The sequence below is a fragment of the Poecile atricapillus genome, chromosome 1, assembly GCF_030490865.1.
Source record: "Poecile atricapillus isolate bPoeAtr1 chromosome 1, bPoeAtr1.hap1, whole genome shotgun sequence".
In the NCBI taxonomy this organism is placed as follows: domain Eukaryota; kingdom Metazoa; phylum Chordata; class Aves; order Passeriformes; family Paridae; genus Poecile; species Poecile atricapillus.
The window spans coordinates 136,622,278-136,647,151 of NC_081249.1; the positions used below are offsets into that span (position 1 = coordinate 136,622,278).

At 48.9% G+C, this 24,874-nt stretch overlaps 2 protein-coding genes across 9 annotated transcripts in view; one reads left to right on the forward strand and one right to left on the reverse strand.

Moving 5' to 3' along the window:
• Positions 1-4,207, forward strand: part of HRAS (HRas proto-oncogene, GTPase) — a 39,851-nt gene extending 35,644 nt beyond the window's left edge. For all 4 annotated transcript variants that reach the window (XM_058829047.1, XM_058829048.1, XM_058829046.1 and 1 more), the window contains 3 exons: positions 840-999; positions 1,719-1,843; positions 3,914-4,207. In XM_058829047.1, the coding sequence (XP_058685030.1) occupies positions 840-999; positions 1,719-1,838 (280 nt within the window). In that variant the 3' untranslated portion in view covers positions 1,839-1,843; positions 3,914-4,207. The remainder of the gene's footprint in view (positions 1-839; positions 1,000-1,718; positions 1,844-3,913) is intronic.
• The window catches only part of LOC131574544 (USP6 N-terminal-like protein), an 83,562-nt gene continuing 62,738 nt past the window's right edge, over positions 4,051-24,874 (reverse strand). For all 5 annotated transcript variants that reach the window (XM_058829021.1, XM_058829040.1, XM_058829029.1 and 2 more), the window contains 8 exons: positions 23,429-23,538; positions 22,823-22,871; positions 21,631-21,751; positions 20,639-20,733; positions 19,096-19,161; positions 17,605-17,704; positions 16,251-16,403; positions 4,051-16,060 (listed from right to left, as the gene is read on the reverse strand). In XM_058829021.1, coding sequence (XP_058685004.1) covers positions 14,775-16,060; positions 16,251-16,403; positions 17,605-17,704; positions 19,096-19,161; positions 20,639-20,733; positions 21,631-21,751; positions 22,823-22,871; positions 23,429-23,538 — 1,980 coding nt within the window. In that variant the 3' untranslated portion in view covers positions 4,051-14,774. The remainder of the gene's footprint in view (positions 16,061-16,250; positions 16,404-17,604; positions 17,705-19,095; positions 19,162-20,638; positions 20,734-21,630; positions 21,752-22,822; positions 22,872-23,428; positions 23,539-24,874) is intronic.

Below are 24,874 nucleotides of genomic sequence, written 5' to 3' on the forward strand. Positions count from 1 at the left end.
GATTGATTCTTTTGTGTGATAAATGTCCAGCTGCCTTTGGATGGAGATTTGCATTCAATTAAAATGCAGAAATTGGCATTTTAAATCTCTTATTTGTTAAATTAAAATAATGTTAAATGTTCTGGACCTACTAGCAAAAAAAAAGTTGTTTTGCATTTAAAGTTAAATGATTTATTAAGCAAAGGAAGTTATTATCTATCAGAAGGGAATTGAATGAATTGTTTGTGGTCATAATGGCCTTCAAGATTTTTAGAAGTGGTAGATCTCATCCTCGCCCACCTAGTTTTAGATCCAATGTTGGAATGAAGAAGTGAGCATTACAGCTTTTTTAGTTCCCAGTTGGTTTCTCAACTTTGAGTGACCTGAACTAAACTGAAAGGGAGCAAATACTGCCTGTGCATCTGCAGAAAAGGCTACCACTGCCAAAAGCTGCTTTATCAGCTCAGCAAATTCTGGTTGCAGGTGATTTTTTATTCTTTTCTCCTCACTTGGTGCAATTACTTAATCTAAAATGTTGGAAATAGCACAGGTAACTGCTTGAGAATTCATCTTTATTTAACTTAAACTATCTTAAGCTCATGTCTTAATATAGATTGTCATAATTCAAGTTGTTTTGTAAACAGCTGCATTTAAAGCAGAAGTATGTTTAGTTTTCATTTCCAGAAGTGCCCTGTTTTGCTGTTTACTCACTTGTGTGCCGTAGTCATTTACATTTTTCTGAAAGCTCAACACAAGGCACTCAACAGGAGCGATGGGTAGTTGTTAAATCTCAACAAAGAAACCGGTGGGGAGTGTTCTGGAGCTGCCCCTTCACTTCTTCACACCTCCTCTTCTTGCAGGGAGCAGATCAAGAGGGTGAAAGACTCAGATGATGTTCCCATGGTGCTGGTGGGGAATAAATGTGACCTCCCTGCACGGACAGTGGAGACCCGGCAAGCGCAGGACCTGGCCCGGAGCTACGGGATCCCCTACATAGAAACATCTGCCAAAACCAGACAGGTAGGAGGAGACTTTTAAACAAAATGCTTTTTCTTTTCTTTCCTCCATTGCTGCCCTGGAGGGGCAGGAACGGGCAGGCACTGCCTTGCAGACAGATTGGTGTTAGGGATGGGCTTAGTTGCTTCTTCAGGGCTAAATGCTCTCTCAGGATGTTCCCTTCCCAGTCCAGGCTTGAGCCTCCCATCATGAGAAGTGCATCATCATGCTGTGGCAGCAGTGAAGACAAGATGCCTTCTCAGGGCATTCTCTAAGGCTCTGGAATAACCTCCATAGTCACTGCAGGTCAGCTAAGCTCAGGTCACTTGGCTAACCTCATCCATGGTTTATTTGGGCAGACCTACAGGCAGAATATACCAGTGCTGATGAAAGGACCATGTCAAGCTCCCAGAGCACAGGGGAGGAAATGGAACTGACACCTTCAGTGGTCTAGTGGTGGCTTTTCTCTTGGGTGGTAGACCTCATTCAGACTGCTGAGAGCTGCTGAATCTCAGGGACTTCAGAGCTCCTTATCCTCATGGTTGCTTATTCAGTCTTGCTCTCCGTTTTACAGCCACACTCAGGTCCTTGTTAGTCCTCCCAGCTTGGTTCTGTACCTTTAACTCTGCAATTGGCACTGCTGGACAGTGCTAGGGACACCTTGCTGGGGAGCAGAGCCCTCTCCTCTCTCCACTGTCCCTTGTTAGAGTGGGCAGCTGCTTCAAGCTGTGCTTTCTCCCCAGGGCGTTGAGGATGCCTTCTACACCTTGGTGCGGGAGATCCGGCAGCATAAGCTGCGCAAGCTGAATCCCCCAGATGAGAGCGGCCCTGGCTGCATGAACTGTAAATGTGTGGTATCGTGACTATGGTAAGTGGTGGAAGCAGGACATGGGGTGCTGTGGGGGAGCATTGGAAGCAGGGCAGGAGATGACTGCAGATGCACTAGCCTGCAAACAAATGCAGCAGGATCAATTTCAGCAGCAGGTATTTTTTAATGAAACACCTTTCAGACTGAAATAGCATTTTTCTGTCAAAACATAGGTAAGCCAAAATTCCCACTTTCCTGAGGAAGTGTGTGGCAGGAAAGGGTTGTTTATTTTTCCCCCTCATTTTGTGCAACAAAATTCTATACAACTGAATTTTTTTAAAAAGCATGTTTTGTCGTGCCTTCCCCAGGAAAGCTTCTTTCCATGCTGCTGCTTTGAAAGAGGAATTAAGCTGGTGTTGAAGGTGTACAGATCACTGCATGCTCACCAGACTGGCTCTAGAAGGGTTCAGATGAAGAGCTGGCTGGGTGCATTGCCTTGTAATGCACTTATATAAATTGCCTCATCCTAAAGCTTTAGAGTAAACCTGTCTTGCTGTGAAAAGTCCTGCGTTCCTCAGAAGAGTTTTCCCCATTAGATAAATCCCCTGGGATATTTGGAACTGATGCAATGTTGAGAATTAGCCATAAGGGGGCTGTTTGCTTTTATAAATTGTGCGTGCTGGAGCCAGAAACAGTGTTTTTCAGATTGTTTATGTTCACTTGACTGTTTTTCTTCTTTTTCTTTCCTCAATTTTTTTTTTTTTTTAATTATGAGTTTATTTAAAACACTGCTGGATAGGAGTCAGGGAGAGTTCCTATTATTGTCCCTGCATGTGCTGGCTGGCATTAAGTGACCTGCCTGGGAATATCTGTCTGTGTAACCAACTTCTTCCATGGCAGAAATTTAGAGAGGGGTAACTGGGAATGAGTCCTCCAAGGAGATCTGTATCTAAGGACATCTGGGACTGGGACAAAAGCATGCGTGAACATTGCCTTTAATGTGTTGGGGACTCTCCCAAGCACCTGGACTGGTCCTTCACCCCTTTAAATAACTGCTGGAGTCCTAAAGAGATGTGCACTGTATCAAGGGATGGTGTTAAGAGGGTCTTGTGAAGGTGGAGATGGACAGCAGGTTTTCTCTGATGCCTTTTGAGCAAGAGGCCATGAGCACAGCAGAGCTTTTCCTCCTGCCCCCCACTCCCAAGAAAAAAACCCAACAAAACAGTGCTGGCAACATTTGCTTCCTATGAGCAAACACCCACCCCAGAACCCCACCCCTCCGCTCCTAGCTGAGGCGTGTGAGGTCGGCTGGGGGCCGAGCTGAATGCTGTGCCCAGCACACTTATCACTGCTAAGGGAGATTTTCCAGATGTTTGTGTCCTCCAGATGTTCAGGAGCATTTCCTCCAGATGGGGATATGAGCTAAAGGCTTGTTTCCTGCTCTGGCTCACAGCTGACGGCATGGGCTTGGCATGCACTTCTGCTCCCTTACACCAACTGCCAGGAGCCCAATCCCTGTCACAGCCCAGGGGCAGTACCAGCTTGGGCAAGAAGGGCTGGGAAAGGGTCACTTGGAAACATTCCTCTCAGTTAAGAGAACATGCCCTGTGAGTTGCCTATGTCTTTCTCTGCTCTCTGGCAGAAACTGGAAGCCAGACATCCCAGCTTAATCTAGCTGCAATGCAAGAGCAGAGAGGGAGGAACATCAAAGCAAAAAAGGAGAAGTGAGGCAAAGATATGCTAGGATTTGGGGAAAAGGGTGGGTGTGTGGCCAACAAAATTTGGCTGCATTTGCCTTGGACTCATTTTATAATTTCCATCATCCCTGGATGAGGTGGAAAGATCTTGCCAAACAGTGCCCCTTCCCACAAGGAGGTTCAGAAATAGGTGGAAAGTCTGGTGAAGTGTCCAAAGCTCCCCCATCATTCCAATGACTCCAAGACTTGTTCCTTTCAGCAGATGTGCAGATGCTTTGCTGAGCCATGCCCACATTAAGACCTGTGTAGCCTTTTTGCTTTCACTCTGTGGGCACTAGCAGGGTCATCCCAAAATGTGAGGGGTGAGTACTGGGAACAGCCCTGCTTGTTCTGATGGGGAATGGGTGCTCATGAGTGTCCTCTTCTGTTTCAGCTGTCTGGACCGTGTCTTGGCAAGGTTCCCACCGTGCAGTGCTCAAGGAAAAAGGTGAAGCAAAGGAAGAAGCAAATGGATTCAGAGGAGTATGGGGGGGAGAGGAGGAGGAAGAGGAAGAGGACAGGGGGAGCATGACTCCAAGGACTATCTCGCACTTCACCCAAGCCTGCGGCAAACAACTTCTTTTTTTTTTTATCCCCATCCCCTCATCCTTTGGCTCCTCTCACCCCGGCAACTGTACAAAGCCACAGATTGAATCACAGTAAATTATTATTTGATCGTCTCAACAAATCACCTTGATGGCTGTGTCCTCCTTCCAGAGGCTGCTGCTCCTGCTGCTGCTCCGGAAGGATTGCTGGTGGGATGGCGGGGAGGAAAGGGTGCTGAGATTTGCTCTCCACAGACCAAGGTCATGCTGTAGATTATGGAGGTGATTGGAGTGGGAGAGACAAGCTCTCAGGTCAGGACAGCTTGTCTCTGTCTCCAGCAAGTCTTTGTCATGTCCTCCCCAGCCCACATGAAACTCTGCTGGCCCCAAGTTTGGGAGGGTGGAAGAGTGCAACCAGTCCAAGCCTATCCTTGGCACCCCTTGAGTGCTTTGCTTTCAGCCTAGTCCTTGTGGGATTTATAGCCTCAGATACAATGCCAGGAAGAGAATAAGCATCAGGGAAGAGATTTGAGAGTTGGGTTCACCCCAGCTGGTACCAGTTTGTTGCTTCCCTGATTCCTTTCCTGTCAGCTCTTTCTGGCACAAGACCTCCATCATCTCTTGTGCTCTAGAGGTAGAATTAAGACTTTCTGGTCCCCTCCAGCCTCTGTGCTCCTGTCTATGGTAACACCTGTATAGCACGTACACCTTGGGCTGCTCCAGTATGTACAGGTAAGCAAATCCTTATCTGCCCTGTGCATAGCTTCCTTACTGCATGTTGAGAATGGCTCTCCTGCACTGCAGAAGCTGTCTGGCTGCTCAGCAACTAAGACTAAAGGATTCAGGCTTCCAGCCTCTAGGTTTAGAGTGGGTAAGAGGATTTTGGGTAAGGGGTAATCTGTTGGGATTCCTGTCTTTGCTCAGCTCTGCTCCTTTGGGGTTTTTGCCTGAGGTCTGACCTATGTGTCTTTCACTTGCAGCCTCAAGACAAGACATTGCACTCAGTGCAGCGGGTGGCTTGGTACTCACTGTCTTTCCCTCCTCCAAGCTATTTCACTGGCTAATTTAACTGGCATCCAGAATTAGAAGCATCAAAGGGGGAAGGTGATCTAGCTGAGTGCGGCAGGGAGCTGTTCTGCATGGGCTAGCCCAGGCCTGAAGAGGTGCTGGGCTTGGCAGCCAAGGTTGGTATGGGTTGGGAGCGGCGAGGGTGGCGTGTGAGTCACATGCCTCACATGGCAAAACCAGCACAGAAACCCTGGTCACCCCCAGCACAAAGCCACAGCCCACCCAGGGCTTCCCAGCATCCATGTGAGCAACTTCCCATCCCACTCCCCACCCTCTGTCATGCCAGGCAGCAGCAGAATTAAAGCAACAGAATTCAACTCCCATGCTTCTTGGGGATGCTGCCTTTGCTTTTGGCCTGGGCAAGAGAGGACTTGTGTTAATGGCTTGCTTTCTGTAAAAGCCTGCTCTGAACTGCTGTAGGGCACAGTCCTCACCCTGGCTGCAGCTGCCTGGCACCCTGTTCATGCAGAAGAAGGGCTGATACCAGCTGGAGTGGGAGAAGCTGCCCAAGGGGAGAATGCCCTGCCTTTAGCTGGGTGTGCTGTTTGCACCAGCATCTGTTCCTGTGCTGGAGCATTGCTGAAAATGCTGAGCCTGGTGTTACATGGTGGGACTGGACCAGAGACTCACAGAAAACCTCCCACTCTTGAGTTGTTTCTAATGTGAAGTCTGGGGTTTGTTCCTAAGGTTAGCGTCTTGTGCACAACTGGCCACAGGACAGGGGTACTTTGTCCTTCTAGAAGATGACATGGGGACCCTTGCTTGGTAGTGTTACCACTGCACTAGGAACCTGGTGCTCTTCATCTGCAGTAGAACTTATCCCATTCTTCCCCAGGCCTGTGGTGAAGGATGGGATAGATCTAAATGGAGGCCTTCAGAGAAGTAACACTCTGGTGTTCTTTCAGACTGGATGGCTCTAACCACTGAGAGACTCCTGTCATTTCTGGCTGGGAGCCAAATGCCATAGTCAAGTACTAGGAGCTGAGGTCAAGGAAGCGGAGGAGCTCCAGAGAGCACCAGGGCCAAGTTGTCTTCACAGGGCCAGCAATAGCTGCAGTTCCAAGAAACTGGCACATCTTGGTTGGCGGTGTGCTAGAACAGCACTGGCCAAACTACTTACAAGAGTTTGTTAAGCAGCAGAAAGCTGAAGTAGGAGCACCTCTCCTTTTCAGAGAGGTTTCTGCACTCAGGGTAAGGTTTTCAAGCTTGTCAAACAGTCCTGGTAAGTGACAGACCACCACAGGCTCTGGGTAGCTTTTTGCTGTAAGTAGGTCACAAGAAATCCAGACTTGGGTCATTGTTCAAGTCCACGCTGAAAATTGGAGGTAGGTAGGAGCAAAAGGAGGTGCTAAAAGCTTGACCCCACAGCTCTTCTTCAAAAAACGTATTAATTGTGTATTAATGCATCTTTTTTCCAGGAGGAAAATCACAACAGCTCATACATCAGCTGTGATCTGGTCTATCTTTGCTGGTGGCAAAAACCAGATTGTATCACTCTGAGGTGGAGTTGTTACTCTTGACTGGGCTTTTTCTTGGTACTGATGATTTGTGGACAGTACATCATGTTGCTGGCCTCTGACAGGCAGGAGGTCAGTACATGAGCTCACGATGTGTTCTCTGCTAGCTGAACTTCTTGAGTCTGAAAGTAATACCAGGATTACAGTCTCACTGGAGTGACTGTAGATTTGGAGGAGAAATTGAGGGGTTTGGAGTTGATTTTCCCCGTAGTTATTCAAGGCACATTTGTTAAGTACCTGGACTGGAAGATGGAGTTTTCAGACACTGCAGTTGTTTCCCTTATGATAAGGAGTTTGCTGTGTACCTCAGTTGTGCTTCAGAGGCACGAGCTTAGGTGAGCAGAATGTACAGTAATTTTGATTATTCCTGTTGCATAGCTGAAGCTGGAAATGGGTCCACAGAGGTAAGCTTTTTGCTAATTTCAGTACATCAGCTCATCTCTGGCTGTTGTGATCTCTTCAGCTGGCCATGGCAAAGCTGAACTAAACATGTGCTGTGTTGTGGTTCTCCAGCCAGTGTGAAAACCAGCTCTGAGAAAGCTTCAGTCAGCATCCTACTTGTTATGTTGGGACTGCATATCCTGTGATGGAGGAGTGCCACCTTTGAACCCATACTTAAATGACAGAATAGCTGATGAGGTCTGTTCTAGTCTGGTCAGGTCCAGATGTCTCAGGACAGACATCCAATACATGTTCTTCTCTCGCACCATTCAAGTGCCCCACACCTTGTTACAGGGGGGTTGGGGCTCTAGAGACATCGCAGCTAAATCAACTGCCTGAATTGCTTACAAATCCTTAAAGATGCTGATCAAATGCTGGAACAGATCTCATACCTTTTAGTCTGTGAGGGCTTCCACAGGAGCATTCTCCTAAGCCAGCAGAGAGGGTGACTCCAAAGCAGGTGAGTGCATGGTGCTTGCTGAGGGCTTTGGCAAAGACCTGGGCTGTGCAGGAGCTGGCAATGACTCAGTGCTGGAGTGAGAACTGAGATGTGAGGGTGGTGATGGGGGGAGCTGGATGAAAGGCTGAGTTTTACAGAGCAGGCTTGACTAAATGCTGGCCTCATACTCCTCACCTGTAGTGTGGCTGGGTAGAGGAGCAGACCAGATTCTGGACTACAGCCACTGTTGCGAACCTTTCCAACCTAAGCAGTATTTCTGTATCACTTCTTGCCTTCACCATAAAGGTAAGCAAAACCACTCAGCTTCCCCAGGCCTGAGGTTATCTAAGTCTGTAGGCTTAGATGTTCCAGGAGCAGGGCTCTGATGTGAGGCCAGGCTTAGTGGCCTCCAGGGCACCAGAGTGGCCCAGGCTCTTAATGGGATGGTTGGAAGAGGGGCTTGTGATACTGCATTCCATTTAGCCACAGGTACCTTTAAGGGAGCTCATACCAGTTTTGGACAAAATTGGAAGTTTCTTAGTTTACTTTTCTCTGTGTCTTAGGAGGAACCTGTTTTACTGTATGGAAGAATAATAGCCAGGCGTTAGTGACTCAAATCCCTTGGACTCATGTCTTTGTGTGCGTCTTCTAAGCCTTCTCCATCCACATCTTGGGCTCTTTTGTAACTGCTGCCAGTGAGTAAGGATGCTCATGGGATGGGCTCACCTGCCGCATCTCCTAGTGAGATGTTTCAGCTGTGGTTTGGTTGTCTCCTGCACTGTCCTGGTACCCACATCCTTCTAGGTGAAGAGGATGCTGGTGTGTGCCCTGTGGGCCTCCTCAGCTGCTGAGGTGGTAGGATTTGGGAGATGGTTTGGGAAGTGGTTCAGACATGCCTCTTTAAATTGCCAGGCTGTCATTTGCTCCATATGCTGCTTTATATTTGGGGATGTGCTGTAGGAAGGAGGTGACATTGCTCAGAGGTTGGTGCGACAGCCACCATCCTGGCCACTAGCAACCGGTGGAAAGGGGAAGAGGCACATGGGACTGGCCCCACATGCAACTCCTTTGCTTTTGCTATGGGTTGAGTACAGGGTCTGTAGCATAGGAGAACCAAGGTACCAGCCCTAGCAAGGGCTGCTGGGATTGGGGGTGCCCTTGCTCTGCTCCCAGCCCCCCTCCACCACTGCCAGGGCCCCTCTGCAGCACACGAGGAGCATGAGAGCAGCACCACCATGGCAGTAGGACACAGCAGCAGGTGAGCAGCACAGTGAGCCCAAGAGGAGGAACGCCCCCAGGCCCAGCCAAACTCTAACTGGCTCTGCCAAACTGGCTGGGGCACAAAACTGCCAGACACAGCACACCCATCTCTCTCCCCCTGCTATATCCTGGGAACAGAGCCTAAACCAGCACAAAGCCTTGCTCCCTCCCTCAGTTTGGCTCTGCTCCAGGCTCCACTTAGCATCAATTATTCAGTGCTGACTGGCTGAAGCCTTGCGGTGGCACGCAGGGGTAGATGAGCTTTCCGTGTTGTGGGAGGTGGGCTGGGATGGTGACGAGCACAGCCGGGGCTTGGCAGAGCCAGTGAGGACAGATATGGTCTGCTGCCTGTCCCACCTCCTGGTGCTGCTGTTTTGGCTGTTCCTGAGCCAGGAAGGACAGGAGCCACAGGGGGTGCCAGGACACCAGAGCTGAGCACAGCTTGGGGAGTTTGCAGTTCTGCTTGGGGACCAGCCCTGGGAGCTGTAGAGCTGCTGTGACGACAGCAGTGGCTCCACCAGGAAAAGGGGGATAGATAATACTGGCAAATACCAAGTGCAGAGGAAGAGGCAGTAAGAGGACCAGTCCCTGGCTGATAGGACCACTAGAATTTAAGCAGCAGCTTCAACACCATCTATGGCATTCATTTGCTACTGGTCCCAGAGCTGTCCAGCAAGTGGGTAGCTGTAATCATGGGCTTTGGGATTATCCTGCTCTTTGTCTCCTGCAAGCAGCCCTCAGGCCCTGGGGGGCACAGGAGGGGACAAGGGGTACTGCTGGAATGACACAGGGGCTGTTTACCCTCCCATCCCTTCAGGGACACAAGCACCTCCTGTGCTGATGCCTGCCTCCTTGCTGCAGGGAGCATGCCACGACCTGGTGTTCCTGGCAGCAGCTGGACACCAGGCATGGCTTATGTTTCCCCTGAGGTCTTGCACTGCTCTGGTAAGGCAGGGAAGGGCTTAGGATTACCTGTGGGCATCTTCCCCTGGGAAGGACTCTCTGCAGTGGATGCTTGGCACCCCGAAACCATACCTGAGAGCCCCATCAAGCACCAATTCAAGGCTGGGTACCTCTGTGGCTCCTGTATCAGCTGGATGGATGCTGTCAGAGGAGGTGGTGGAGCCATGCCTGTCCCTGGTCCCTACAGGGACAGGGTGAGAGTACCACAGCCACGAGGCCATAACCAGGCACGTACATGGAGTCTGGGAATCAAGGATACCAATAAGCAGTATCACACTCCATTTTTTTTTAACAACCAAATGAACCAAGGCTGTTTAATGGACACTTCTGCTCTCTCCTTGGCAGTGATGCTGTTTTAGCAGTTGGATAAATGCCCTATCTAAACCCTGCACTGCCTGTCAAGGTAAGTAACCATGGCAGATGTTACTTGGCACTGCCTGAGAGCCAACAGGTTCATGGGAGCTGGTGGCTAGGAGGTGACACAAAGCAGCTTTGCAATGAGGCTGCTTGTGAGCACCTGGAACACAGGAGTGATGAGGTTTGCTTCATTCCAGCCTGGGGAGCTCACCCTTGTTAAGAGTGCTGCATCGCTGTGCTGGCATCCAGTGTGAAATGGCACAGGAGATGTGCCAAAAGCTGCATCCTCAGGGTGCTTCTGTACCAGTAAACACTGCGGTGTTCAGTGGTGCTAGAGCTTTCTTTTTGTTTTTCTGTGGTGTTTCAGACCAGGTTTTAACCAGTTAATATAAATGAGCTAATTTAAGGGCACTGGAGAGCAATTTTTGTTCCTGTTTGACCTCTTAGATGAGACGGAGGGCAGTGATGGAAGCAGGAAGACCAGCCTATAGCACTCAGTGGGTAACAGACACATGGGGATTCCAATTTCAGGCACTGCTCTTAAATCTTAGGGTGCCATTTAGCTAATTCTGGCCCCTCTGTCTGCTGTCAGCCTTTGGGCCCTCTGTGCTACCATGGCAGAGACCGATGCCCTGTGTTAACCATAAACATGCTGCTTAACATCGAGTGGCAGCTTTCTCTCATGGGAGCCAGAACACTGCTCTTATTGAACACGTCAAAGGAAATAGCACCATGGTCATCTAAGCCCAGGAAGCCCTGGCCATGAAATCTGGGGTGTGTCAGAGGTACTGCTCACTCACAGCTTTTTAAAATGCATCTTCAGCTGTCAGCAGCACCACCTTAGGCTCCCAGTGACTGCTGTAACCGTGACTCAGCCCTGACTCATGAGTGTGAGTCGCACCCACCCACCCACCTGCTGTGCAAGGAGCTGTGTCCACCCGTTCCCTGTCCCGTCCAACCCTCCCTACACTGCCTACAGGCAGGAAAACAAACTCCAAACACAAAATCTTGGCCAAAAAACAAGCTTCAGCAGTGCTGCTGTTTGGCAGCCATGTGTCAGAAGGGATGCTGCCCTTTGCTCAGCTAGGAGAGGATGGTGGTAAGTAGAAAGGAACATTTTTCTTTCCACTGCTGCTGGGGATGCCTGGATTTAATTACTGTAGAAAATTAGGGAGGAAAGCAAAGATGGAGCAGGATGTACCTGTTGTAGCTGAAGCATACCCAGTGGACCAAGCTAAAAGTCATCAGGAGAAGGCAACCAGTCTTCTGGTTGCAGCTTCTGTTCCTGTAAGAAACCTCGCAGAGTCTGAATTTATGCTAAACTTCTTTAACCATTAATATTACAACCATGTAAAACACAGCATCAAACTCTCTGGACAGTTTGGATCAGTGAAAAAAGGAATGACTGGCTTTTTTTCCCCCAAAAAAACCTTCCTTTTAAAAAAACAAACTGAGCAAACAAAAAAGCAGACATAAAAATGTTTTTTTTCTTAAAAGTAATAATTACAATACATTAGAAAGAGTCATGGAAGAAGCATTCCATGCTGTAAACAAGAATAGCAAATAAAAAGGAAAGCAGATGGTAGCCAGGCTCTCAAAGTGCATGGCCAAGAAACCTCTGGCCCCTGCTGGAGCTGGGTCCTGTGGCTCCTGCTGCCTGCCAGTGCTGCAACCACTCAAAGTGCTCTATCACAAACAAACAACACAAAGAAAAACACACTAAACCTAAAAGACCCAAACCCACAGCATTGGTCTTTACCTTTACATGGAAGGCAGCAAGGCCAGAGTTGTCTCAGGGCTGCAAGAGCAAGGATGGGGGGAGCTGCTTTCCCACCTTTGCTCATAGTAAGAGTAGTTTTTGCTGAGGGGTTGAGACTCTTGCAGGGCTGGGCAGGGCTGCAGGTGGCTTGCATTAGGTAATTTGTCCTGCTGAGCTGCCACCTCATTCTTCTCCTTCCCTTCCTATTCCCAAAATTCAATAAAAGAGCTGGGGCTGGGCCAGGCCTTGCTGCCACAGACCCACCATGGCTGCAGCTTTGTCTGCAGCAAGAGGCAGAGGAGGAGACAGGAGTGGGCATCTCCTTAGGGATCATGTATTGATGTGTTCAAGTGAGAGCATCACACCAAGGACAGCAATGCACATGGCTGGTGGTTCCCCAGGCCTGAAGATGACTGAGGACCTTGCTGCTCATTCCCATTAGGGCTTGGAGGGAAGGACAACCCCCACCCTTTGCCCTGTCAAAATTCAGGTTGAACGTCATGAACCAAATGCCATGCAATGAATACAGTGCATTTGACAGCTCTCCAAAATTAAAGCAAACCACCTTTCTAAATGTTAATACTGCAAAACATCCCAGACACACACTGCGCGAGGAGTCCAGGTGCACAAGCAACGTGATGTGCAAAGGCTTTGTGCCTAAAATGAGGAAAAATGGGTTAAAACAAGGGGAAAGAGGTCTCAGCTCTTGCATGCATGATGCTCGAGATGCATTAGAAGGAATCTTATGTGGGCTTCAAGGAGAGGACAGAGCGCCCAAGCTACAGAAGCCAAGCCAAGATGTGACCAACAGCTCTCAGATGCTTCTTGTTGCTTCCCAGTGAGCTCCTGTGGCCAGTGGGCTGCTAGCAAAAGGCAGTGGATATCTGTCCTGAAATACTGCTCAGGCATTTTAGCACACAAATACGCTTAACTACGCACAGTTACTGAAAACATACTCTAAATGAAAAACAATTCAAGCACCATTGTCCTAGAAAGGACCTGTGGTGTCTCAAAACACAAATACTGAACATTCAAAGAGCACTTTTCCTCAAACAGCAATGCTTGACTCCTCACAACACCCTGCGAGGTAGCTAATAGGGGTATCCCTGCTCTACAGAGGGAGAGGATGGGCAAGGTTGGAGGCTCAGTGGAAGATGGGGCCTGGGACAGAGCTGGGGTTCCAATGAAAACTGAGGGTGCTGTGGTCTGGCTGGCTACATCCAAACAAAGATCCAGTGCTCCCTTTGACACTCCCTGCTGCAAACATAAACCACCACACGTACACAAGCCAAAATAAACCCTGATAAATCATAGAACCATAGAATATGCTGAGTTGGAAGGGATCCACCAGGATCATAAAGTCCAGCTCCTGGAACCCACAAAGTAATTTAATGGAAGTTTTCTGCTAGGCTTTCAGGTAGGCTTTAGATCAGGTTATGCAATTGAAGCAGCCTGTGAGATAAAAAAATAGTATTCAAAGTCTCCCTAGAACTTAAAGGAGCTTTTGCCCAGGATCTCTGTTGAAGGAATGGAAATCACACTTGCAGTCCCACCTAAGGCAGCACTTGCAGATACCCCTTCTGGGCAGCAAAGTCAAATCCAGCATATCTGGACTACCTCCTGCTTTTTCAATGATCTGCCTTCCTGATGAAGTCCCTTCACCTCTAGGGATGAAGTACATGCTGGAACCAGAATTTTGGACCAGCTCTTTCTATGAGGTGTCTCCCCAGACCCCTGCACACCTCCAGCCAATGGCCTGGGCTGTGCAGCAGCAGCACCCTGGGATGGGGAGGAGATGGACCTCTAGGACTTGGTGCATGAAGGGCAAGGGGGCATGTGGGCACCCATCATGCCCAAGTTTCCTTACTCAAGGAAGCCCCTGTGTGGGCTCAATCAGAAGGTTTAAGATCAGATTCTGGGCAATGTGCTCCCCCTTCCTCAATTCCTAGGCCCCTTCCACTCTGACACTTAGCTTACTCAAAGCAAAAGTGGACTTATCTGGGGCACTATGATTAGATGTCCTCACACCTCCAGCAGCTTGGTAGTGCAGGCAGGTTTCCCAAGCCAGCAGCCCCTTTTCCTGTTCAGGGAACAGAAAGGCAGCGAGCCCGCTCGCCGCACTGGCCCTGCAAAGGAAAGGCCAGCAGAAAGGGCACTCAGCTTGAGACCAGGCTCCACCTTCATCACTGTCCTTGTCACCTTGAGAACTTGAGAAAGAACCACTGCTGGCAGCCCCCAGGGTGACACCAAGGAGATGTCCCAGGGACTCAGCAGCTGTTAAATCTGTCCTTCTGAACACCATCCACCACAGCAGCAGGAGCCAGATACAGCTGGGCACTGTTTTGTGGAATTGCATAGAGGGGGCAGCGGGCTGCCTGTGTCCTGCCAGGATGCCATAGCACTGCCTGGAAATTCTGCTGCCTACAACTGCAGGTCTGGGAAATGAAATAAAGATCTATTGCTACAAAGGCCTTTGAAAGCAATGCTGTGGCTGCGCCGATGGGGCATTTGAAAGAAAGCATTTCGGACTCCAACACCTTGTGCCTGCTTGCTTGGTCATGGGTTTCCACAGCAGACAGGAGCAGGAGAAAATAAGCAACAAACTCACCAGCCCTGCCTCTTCCCCCAAGTGATGAAGCTTGGGGACCTTTAGGGAACAGAAAATGAAAGCATTTTCCAATTTGTCCTTAGGAAACATGCAAATCCAATCTGCTGGTGTCTCCTAGCACTGGTGGCCACCGCTTTGTCTCCTCACTGGTTGCTCGTACCAAAGCACAGCTTGACGTGCGATGGTGCTGTGCTGTCACCCCAACAGCCCTGCTGACAGAAGGGGATCCTGTAGATGGGGCAAGGGTGCTTTTCCAGAAGCCACTTCTTCTCCCTTAACTTCCCCTTCCCCATCCCGACTAGAATGTCACTGATTTGGGCAGCTTTGCCAGGGATGAAGAGCCTGAAAGGAAACTGTTCTCTGAGTGGGATTTGGCAACCTGTGGCAGTAATTTTGGTTTGGGGCTCAATGGGGGTCTTGGGGTTTTCAGTGCATTTAATGGTTTCTGGAGGCTTTTCTGGACCTCTACCTCCTCTGGGTCTGGCGTAAGAGGTGGCAGCATGGAGGTGGTAGGCAGGGGATGTCCAGTCTCTGTCAGAGGCAATGCCACCTGCTTTCTGTTCAAGAAGTCCTGCTCTGTCGCATGGGCCAGGTGGAGGGGAGTGGTGGTTTTGATAACAACGTAGGGGCTGTTCCCTTCCACCACAGGGGACGGTGCCCGCTGGGCGGGGCAGACCTCGGCTGGCCCTGCTGCCTCCGGCTCTCTGCTGGACAAGATGGGCACACTGCCCCCTGCCCACCTCTGCGCAGGCAGCACGGCCTCGGGCCAGCACGTGGTGCCGGTGCCACTGCCCAGCCCGTTGTGCTGCAGGCTGAGGAGCTCTCCTGTGGATGCAGCTTTGGATGCTGAGCACTTCAGGCCTGTTTTGTCCGGCAGCACCGCCCTGCAGTGCCTGTCATCCGCAGCCTCCTCCCCGCGCTCGCTCTCAGGGGAGCCATCGCTCTGTGATGTGCAGGAGAGCTGCCGGCAGCCGGCTGGCAGAGGATGGGGGGCTGCTTGGAGCACTGCGTCTCTGCCCAGGGAAGATGCCTGTTCTGCTGGCAGGACAGTGGGATTTGGCTCCCACACTGCCTGGTCCATAGCGGAAAGCTCAACGGTGCTGGAGTCAGGAGGAGCCGGCCTGTTTTGGAGAGAGGAATCTAAGGAGCTGTACTCATCTGGGGCATGGAGGGAGACTCCATGGTCCACCACGGCACAGCCAGGAGCAAGAAGAGGCTGCTCTGGAGGCAGGACCGTGGGCAGGAGGTGTTGCTGGGCTTGCATCTCGCTTGCCTTCAGAAGAGATGATGGCTGCCCATCCAGGATGTGCTCCACCTGACCCTCCTCATCCGGTGGCCGCCCACCCGAATCAAGCACGTTCGTTGCTTCAGCTGCTTCACTACCCTGGGAGGTTGGAATCCTCGCTTCCACCACTGTCACTCCTCCTGGTGTGCCAGGAACTCTGTGGGGATGGGGCTCCCTGTCTGGAGTGTGCTCACCCACCCGGCCATTCTGGCCATTGGCTGCTGCGTTTTCCTTTATGGCTACTGGGTTGAGGGAGAGCTCCAGGCCCAGGGGTTTCCTTGGAAACTCCTCAGGCTTTGCTGCATTGGAAGCAGAGAAAACAAAGTAAAACCCAAACTGTGCATCAGTTTGTTTTTGCGTGCCCTGAATGTGAGGAAGACAGATGCTTCCCCACAACAGGTGCCAGCTCCTCTAGGCTGCCTGGGCTCCCAGCTGCACCAGCAGGATGCTCTGGTCCCTGCTGGGCTGCCCACCTTCCCCTCTACCCACCTGGTGGGGGCAGGTCAAATTTCATCTTGCGTAGCTCAGTCATTGACACCTGCAGCTGCTCAATGACAGCATCATCCTCATACTGCAGGGAAGCAGCAATTTTCTCCTGCAGAAATTCACGTAAATCTTCCAGTGTCATCTTCAGCAAACGCTCTGGGGGATGGGAGAAAGGAATAATGACAGTGGCACAGACAAATTTCGGGGTAGCACAAGCAGGCGTTACACCATACTGGATGTATCTGGGATTCTGTTGCTGTTCCCAACAAGTGAGACAGCCTGAACGCTTTTGCCTCTCCCACCTTCCCACTATTGCTCAGGGTCAATCAATACATGTATATATACCCATGCCACCTGAGCAGTAGCTTCTCAATGGCAGGACAATGGCAGGGCTGGGAGCTGTGCTGAGGAGGATGCAGGTTTTGGGCCACTTCTGGAAGTTCTCACCAATGCCTCTAGGAGGAGGAAAAGCTCCATGAGACAGGCCCTGAGCGTCAGGCTGAACAGCCATTGCCGACAGCTGCCACCACCAGCCAGGGATGCCAACTTGCACCAGCCAGCAGGCAGGGATGCAGGAAGAGGTGCTGGCCCTTAAAAGATTGCAGACTGGGGTGGATACGGACAGGAATGGGTTGTAGGAAGAGATGCCAACCCACACTACACCTTCCTCAGGGAAGCGAGATTTCACAGCCAAACTGAAACATCTGCCTGCCAGTTTCCCACTTTTTGCAGACAAATAGGATACTTCAAGATTATTTCTGGATAGTCTGTTTTCATTTAACTGAAGGAAAACCAGGGTGGCTGTTTTCAGAGGCAGACCCCTAAATTCTGCTGGTCTGAATGTTCTCATCATGCATTCCTGCCCCAGATGAAGGCGAAAAGAGTGACACAGCAAGGCTATCAACTTATAGGAGTGAAGGGGTCCAAAGTTACAAAGAACTTTGTTTCAAGGTAGAAACATCACTGCCTTAATGTTATGCAAGAAAACCAGGTTTTGATAATTTTAGAATTGTATTAATGGATTTACTTGTCTCTCTACAGACTTTTCAGTTGACCCACCACAAAGTTCTGCTGACAGATGGGCTGCTGTCTGTATTACCCCTAAAAGCAATTTGTGAGGCACAGTACTTAGGAAGACACAGCTGGGAGCATTTCAGGTGTGGTTTCTGTGTGCTGAGCACAGCAAGTTAACCCTTGTGGCATGTCATTTCCTCCCCTGGACTGTGCCTTTTGCAGCCAGTGCAGGGCACCAAGAGGCTGGAAGTGGCCAGCAAGGCTTTTTTCAGGTCAGCAGCACAAGGGTGGCCCAGCACAGTGCCACCACAGCCATAGGGGATGCAGTCAGGTGGGATCTTACTTTTGTGCAGTTTGAGGATGGTGTAAGCCATGGCCGTCAGCACCCGCTCCCCTTCCAGGATGTAGATATCCCACAGCCGCAAGGTCAGAGTGAATGGAGTCTGTTTTAAACACACAAACAAATCATAAATGGGATGATGAAACAGAGGCTGCTGCCATCACTGCATCACCTTGCACCACAACACACAACAGGGCTAGGCTTTCCAAGTCAGGAATTCATTTAAGACACAAAAACATCTTTTACCATCTACGATTTTGCCTTAAAGCTAATGAACTTGGGTGGCCGGGGAAATACTTAAAACCCATCCATGAACACAGAAAAAAGATAAACTTCCCTCCCAATCATGCTAGCATGTGTATTCCTCTACCCTAGAAGGAATACCATTATCTTTCAGCCCTGTGAGCGCAAAAAACAACTCCTGTATCCATCCAGATTTCCCAGAAGGGCTATTTATGGGATAGGTCTGAAAGCCCAATGATGCATCAGTAAGCATTCAAAAAATCATTAATCTGGTGTCCAAAGGAAAGGTCTTTCTTACATACAGGCTTATTTCTGCCTGCTGAAAACACCTCTGCAAGAGGTTTTCATTTGCATACAGATGCAATCTGACAAACAGGATTGAACTGATACCCAAAGTGATGGAGCAGACCATACCTCCCAGCAAAGATCTAAGGCACCTCACCAACACAGAAATTAATACTAATCCTACTGAGATGTTTAGGTTCAAATTTAGGATACTGCAGTGACTCTCCACAGTTTGGCACAACTGGACCATTGCAGCTCTTAAGACATGCTACAGCAGTTAAAGGGATTTTGCATTTTATACAGCTTGTAGTGGCAAAGGCAGTGAGCTCCCTCTTGAAGGGAAGGGGCTGTCCACTGTTTTATAGAAGACAAGACAGCAGAAAATTGAAACTGGAGCACATTGATGTCTTAAATATTAGCAAGTCTGGACATTGCATTCAAGTCCAATAAGCACAATGCTGACTCTAAAAACAAAGTAGTCTTGGCTCTGGACTAGCAAATTAGCTCTGGACAAATCAGGGTAATTTTCTCACGCTTTCACATGTTTCTAGTCCCAATCCACTCCTTTGCCTGCAGCTGCTGCACTGCTGTTTGTTGAGGTTTATGCCCCCAGCTCTTCTTCCTTCTATGTTATTTCCAGAGCCAAAGTGAGGTTAATTGCCTTTGCAGCAGTGCCAATGGGCAAGAGAAAGATCTTTCCCAACTCTGAAGTTTATACTGCTCATGCTGAGCCATCTCCCCACAACTGCTTGTGATGAAGCAGCAGGATTTGGCTTGTCATCATTGACATGCAGTTATTTTTAGCTTCTCCCTTATTAATTTTTTTGCCTTATGAGAGTGTGCATAATATCCCACCTTATAAAATATTAACATCTTCTTCAAAGTATGATATTTACAAAAAATCACAGGCAGATTAACCATGCATGCAAACAGCAGAGCAGCAAAAAACCCCCAGAGCATCCTCACCCGGTCAATGAAACACTGCAGGAACCACTTGGTTGTGTAAATCCCAGTAGTCATCTGCTCCTTGTCCTGGGGGAAGACAGCAAATAGAGACAGGCATTTCACCAGGCTAGTAACTGGCTTTGTGGGAGGTTGGTTGGTTTACTGATTCTGGGGTCTGGATGCAGGATGTGGCTGTGGTTCATCTTCCATCTCCCAACAAAGCCCCTAAGTACCAGTGTTGAGGCCCTGCTTTGGTCCTTTGCCCAAGGCATCCATTGAACCTGATCCTCAATGTAGCCAGACTTCAGCCACCGCATTGGAGAGGAATTTCTGGGAGAGGCTTTTCTGGCCTAATACCTACTCCAGGGATTTATAAAAAACTCCCAGGAACCCAAACCACTCACTCCTTGCAGACTACCATTTTTGTTTCCAGAGCAATTCCTATGCAAGCCTCTCAGTGCACAGTCAAGCTAACTTTGGAAGTACCACCTCGTTTACATGGCATGGCTGCTGCAGGAGCAGGACAGCCTGACAGGCTAAAACCTCCCCATCACCACCTTGGTCTAACACTTCTCCATCTGATGCCCAGTGCTGGGATGTGTGAAGAGCTGACATGACCTCTGCTGCAAAGCCAACAAAGCAATGGGGATGGGAAAAGTAAGAAGCCCATGAGATCAACAGCCAGCTCCAGCCTTTGCTTTTAGCTGGTGCTGTGTACCTGCAAGCCTGGAGAAGGAGGAATGAGCAGCTTTCTGAGTTATTCCCATCCCCTCCCCTGCCCATGACTATAAGTGAAAACCTAACATGGCTCTGTTTCACTTTTACAGCCATTTGCAGCATAAAGCAAGAGCTGTTGCACATGATGTTAATACAAACACCTTTTGCTGGAGATGGGGGCCACCAAACCTCTTGGGAGTATAAGAAAACTTTAGGAATCTAGCCACTGAACACCAACTGTCTACACCAAATGCAAAGAGGGACGAGGAAAAAAAAAAGTGAGAGAGCAGGTGCTGCAAAACAGTGGCCTGGACATTAGACTGGAGTCAGTGTGCCCTGCAGATGCTCCTGCAGCCACCAAGTGGGCCTGTACCATCTGTTAGACAGAAAAGCAACTGGACATGCCCAAGCAACAAAACACCCAGCAAATCTTATGTGTCTCCTGACATAAAACAACAGCAAAGCACTTGGAGCTAATAATTACTGAAATAAGATTCCAGAGAGACCAGCATCAGCCTTTGGGCCTTGCAGCTGGTCTAAGAACACAACCCAGCCTCACTGCTACTCCTCCTGTTGCAGGCTCTGTAAGCCTTCCTGCCTGGCTATCCTAGGGAGGCCTTTAAATTTTAGCAGTCCCTCCACTAATGGTGACCAGCAAGCAAATGATTACCATTCACCTCAGCAAGATTTGGGCAACCCATTTAACAAATGCCTGCCTCTGCAGCTGAAGCAGTCCTATATGGTTAGAAATACGTTCAGCTGTGCATCTGTGTGGCAGAACACTGTATGAACTGCTTAACCATTAAAATGTGGCATTATTATAGGAAGACTGATAGTAAAGAGATACCATGTGCTTCTTCAGTTTGGGGAAGAGTTTGTTTAAAATTTGCTCATGATGGGCTTGAAACCTCTGCAGCTTCGGGAACCCAGGAATGAAAAAACCTTAACAAGAGAAGACAAGAGAAATAAAAAAAAATCAGGAAAGCTCTGCAGCAGTGACATGGATAGCCTAATTTTCTATAAACTCATCTCTTGCATCACCTGTTGAAGTTGGCTGAACCACAGGGTGCCCAGCTACCTCCTTTTCACCTTGCTTTCCAGAAGTCACTCCTCATCCCATCTGAACAACAGGACCCTCAGAAGAAGTCCAGCTGGTCCCTCCCACCTAGCCCCATGGAGGAGGCCCACACAGCTCCCACTGCCTGCCTGCCTGCCTGCGACTTGGCTTGGCCAAGATCTCTCCAAACACGCCTCAGAGTGCTTACCAAGGCTCAGAGAAATGCTGAAGATGTTTGAACACCACAAGTTTGTTCCCTGTAATCTAGTGGAACACACATTTAAGACTGTCCAAAATTATCAAGCCATAAGGTTTAGCTCTCTGCCCATGAAATAACCCTCTGTGCATAGATTACTGCTAACCACAAGGAAGATGAAAGGATCTTTAATGTGTTCAAAGTAAAACAATACATCACACATTTAGTGGAATTACATCCACATTTATTGTGGATATTCTTGGATGTACTTCTGTGAGGCTTCTTATAAACTCATAACCTTGAGCTAATTGATTGCCAAGGGCAAGGTACCCTGGAGGGAGGACAGCACGTCTGTGAAAGTGTTAATTACTGAGTGCTAAAGCTCAGGTGGATAAAACTCATTTTTTTAATAAGAGCTCATCTGCCTCCAAGAGTGAAGTTCAGCTCCCTAGTCAGGCTGCACAAGTAGTTAAGCCTGACCCACTTTAATTAAACAAATATGTGAGAAGAAGCAAGGCTCTACTGACCAACCTGAACAATCTTCCCTTCCTTTGCCAAACACTCCCCACCCCCAGCCCAGCCTTACCATGCATGGCGTGGCGCTGGTTGGTAAGCAGCTGTGCCAGTGCCCAGAACGCATCCTCTTCGTTCAAGTACATCAGGAGGATGGCTGCAATCTGGCTCATCCCTTGGCAGTAGCTCACTTCCTGCAATAGTCAAGAGGGGCAAACATGCTGCCATGTTGGCAGAGCCTACCACAGTGCTAAAGCTGCCTGTATTTCCCTCTCCTCTTCCAAGGTCCGTCCCATTTCAAAGTGTTTACTTTATGTAAAAAAGTATGTCCAAATTCACAGCTCCCATATGTCTACAGAATCTACCATGTCAATGACTCATGGAGTAGTTTGGGTTGGAAAAGAACCTTTGAAGATCATTTCATCCAATCCTCCTGCTATCATGGGCAGGGACAGCTTCCACCACACCAGGTTGCTCAAAGTCCCATCCAAACAGACTTGGAACAGTTCCAGGATAAGGCATCCACAACTTCTCTGAGCAATTATTTCCATGCCTCACCACACTCACTGTAAAAAATGTCTTCCTTATGTTCAATCTATCTTTGGAATGACAAACAGCATGTGGCTCCAATGCTGTTTCGGATTCCTTCAGCCATATGAGCACAGAAGTAATTAATAAACAGTAAATAAATCTGGTAAGCATTTATCTGGCATGAGGGAGGCTCCTTAACTAACCCCCTGAGCATCTTCTGGGATAACTGTTCCCTTCTGGAGGTGGAGACAGTAGGTTCAGCTGCTAATTTCTGCTTATTCTGCCTGTGTCCTTCAGCTAAAAATGACTGGTTTGCTGTAGTAAATAATTGTTTTCAACAAGGATGCCATTTGGTGTGAGACAAGAAGTCAGAAACATGACAGACTGCCAGAAGCCTAGTGTTGCTGAAAAGCAGAAGGGCAATCCCTTGTTCTTTGCTGACACTTGCCCAAACTAAATCTGCCAGATGTCATTTACCAGGTGACAAAATGAACAAGGGAATGAAACAACTGTGGAAAGATTCTTGTGCTGCCCAAGAGCCTTGCAGCTCTTTGTACAACCCACTATTAGGACTTAAAATTGGAATTACCACTGGCTAAATAGATTTATTATGTATATATATACATGAAAATATATATGTCTACACAAATACACACATATATAAAGCTTTTTTTAAAATCTTTATATATATATTAAGCACAATGCTCTTCATGTTAACCGAACTTACTACTTACAGTGTTATAAACCGAGTATGCTGACAGGACGTGGAAGAGTGCCTGTTGCCTGGGGAGAAAGCAGGATATTAAAACACCTGAGCATGAGGTCTCCAGCTTCATGAGCACATCAGTGCATAAACACAGAGAGCAAAGATTATGAAAGCACCCAGCCAGCTGGTACTTAAGGCTTTTGCAAGGAGCAGGACTGACAGAACCGGAAAGCTCATTCCTTGGAAACTCTGTAGGGTAGCCAGGTGTGACTTCTCCCAGTGACAAAGTCACTTTGTCAAACCCTTCCAACCCCATCCTCCCAGATCCTGATGGGCCCACCCCATCATCCCAGCCAACCCAAACCAAGTCTTCTGCAACTGTGACCCTTGGGGGACAAGGCACTGCAACAGGCTGTTGCTTGGCTCAAGAACTGGGGCTGAGCCTGCTCCAGTGTGGACCTCTCTGAAGAGAGAATCAGCAGCCCAGCACCTGTGGGTCGCACTGTGGGGTAATGGTTTGAGAAGAAGGCAAAGAAGACCAGCCAGGGGACTGCTGGCCACCCCATCCAGCTCATCCCTCACATACGCACTGGCACTACTGCCCATATAAGCCACAGAAGCCTTCCATACTCACTTCACACCGTAGCGATCCCGAAACATTATGTGGTTTCGGAAGGTGCGGTTAACATCCAAATCTATCTGCTTGATTTCCGATGAAAAACTCTTCGCTTGTTCTTTCATTTGCTGGAAGGGACAGGGGCAGACAAGAGGCAGGAATCAGAGACCATCTCAGCCTATACCTCTCTCCACACAGTGAGAAGGCAGGATTCCTGCAGCAGGAGGGGCAGCTTGAAAGCTGCACAAAGCTATGCAGAGCAGGGGACATTGATGTCCTGCAGTGAGCAATGAACTGCAGCCTGGAGGTGAGCCCCTGACCCCTTGTCTGTGCCACTGGCCCAGGGAGAAGAGGATGACACCACAAACTAAGACAGCAGCAGCTGCTAACCCAGCCTTCACCCATCTTCCAATGCAGATACTGAGTTTTCAGAATCTAAAACCTTTACAATTCAATTCCACTCTGATTTATTTTGATTTCTTGGCCTGGCTGGCTGTCATAAAGCATTGAAAGCTCTGTTGATCCTTAAGGAACTAATACACAGATGTACACAGCACTCTCAGCTTTTCAGAGTCTCAATCATAATAAAGTCCAAACTGTCATGACAGATTCTGTGATCTCCAACTACTACTTTCCCTGCAGAAGAGAATCATCTTTGATTTAAGGAGTTTCCACCAGAAAAGCAGTCCTGGAATATTCCCTTGGACTGGTAGAAATTTTAAGAAACTGGCAGAGTCCAGAACAGAAGCTAAACTCAAAGCCAAGAATCCCCATGTTCCCCCCAGGCTGGCTAATCATTTAAGGCAGCATCATATAGAAAAAGGACTGAAGTCCACTGCAAAAAAAATGGAAATTCAAATGGAAGTTTAAGACCACCTCAACCAATTGTGCCCTCAGAGCCCCAAGATGAAGATACTCCATGGACAAATCTCACTGCAGTCCCATTTGCACTGCAGTCCCACAGTTCAGCTCTGTACTGCAGACAGGGACCAGTATGCTATAGCTAAGCATCTCATCTCACAGCCTTTAGATACCACCAGTCATCATGCCCTCCTCCTTTAATGTCTGCAGGGTAAATTGCATGAAGAAAATACATTTTGTGACTGTCTTGAGGCCCACTGAGAGTCACCAGCAGGTTGGAGGCAGCAGAGATGAGCAGCAAGCCCAACCTGCCTTGAGTCCAGGGTCAGGACCCCTCCTGGCTTGCAGAGGAGACAGAAGATAGGACATCTGCACACATACTTATCATCTGCTCCAGCAGCTGCCATCCTATGAATGCTTGTCAGCCTGACACCAGGCACCTCCAGGCTGCTGCTGACCTCCCAAGGTGGCCGTATCAGCTCTGGGGAACATCAGAAGGTCATCAGCAGCCACATGTGTCCAGCACAGCTAACACCTAGGATGATCACAGCATCTTGGGAATATTAACTCCAGCCTTGAAAGCAGCTGTATGGAGGAGCATAC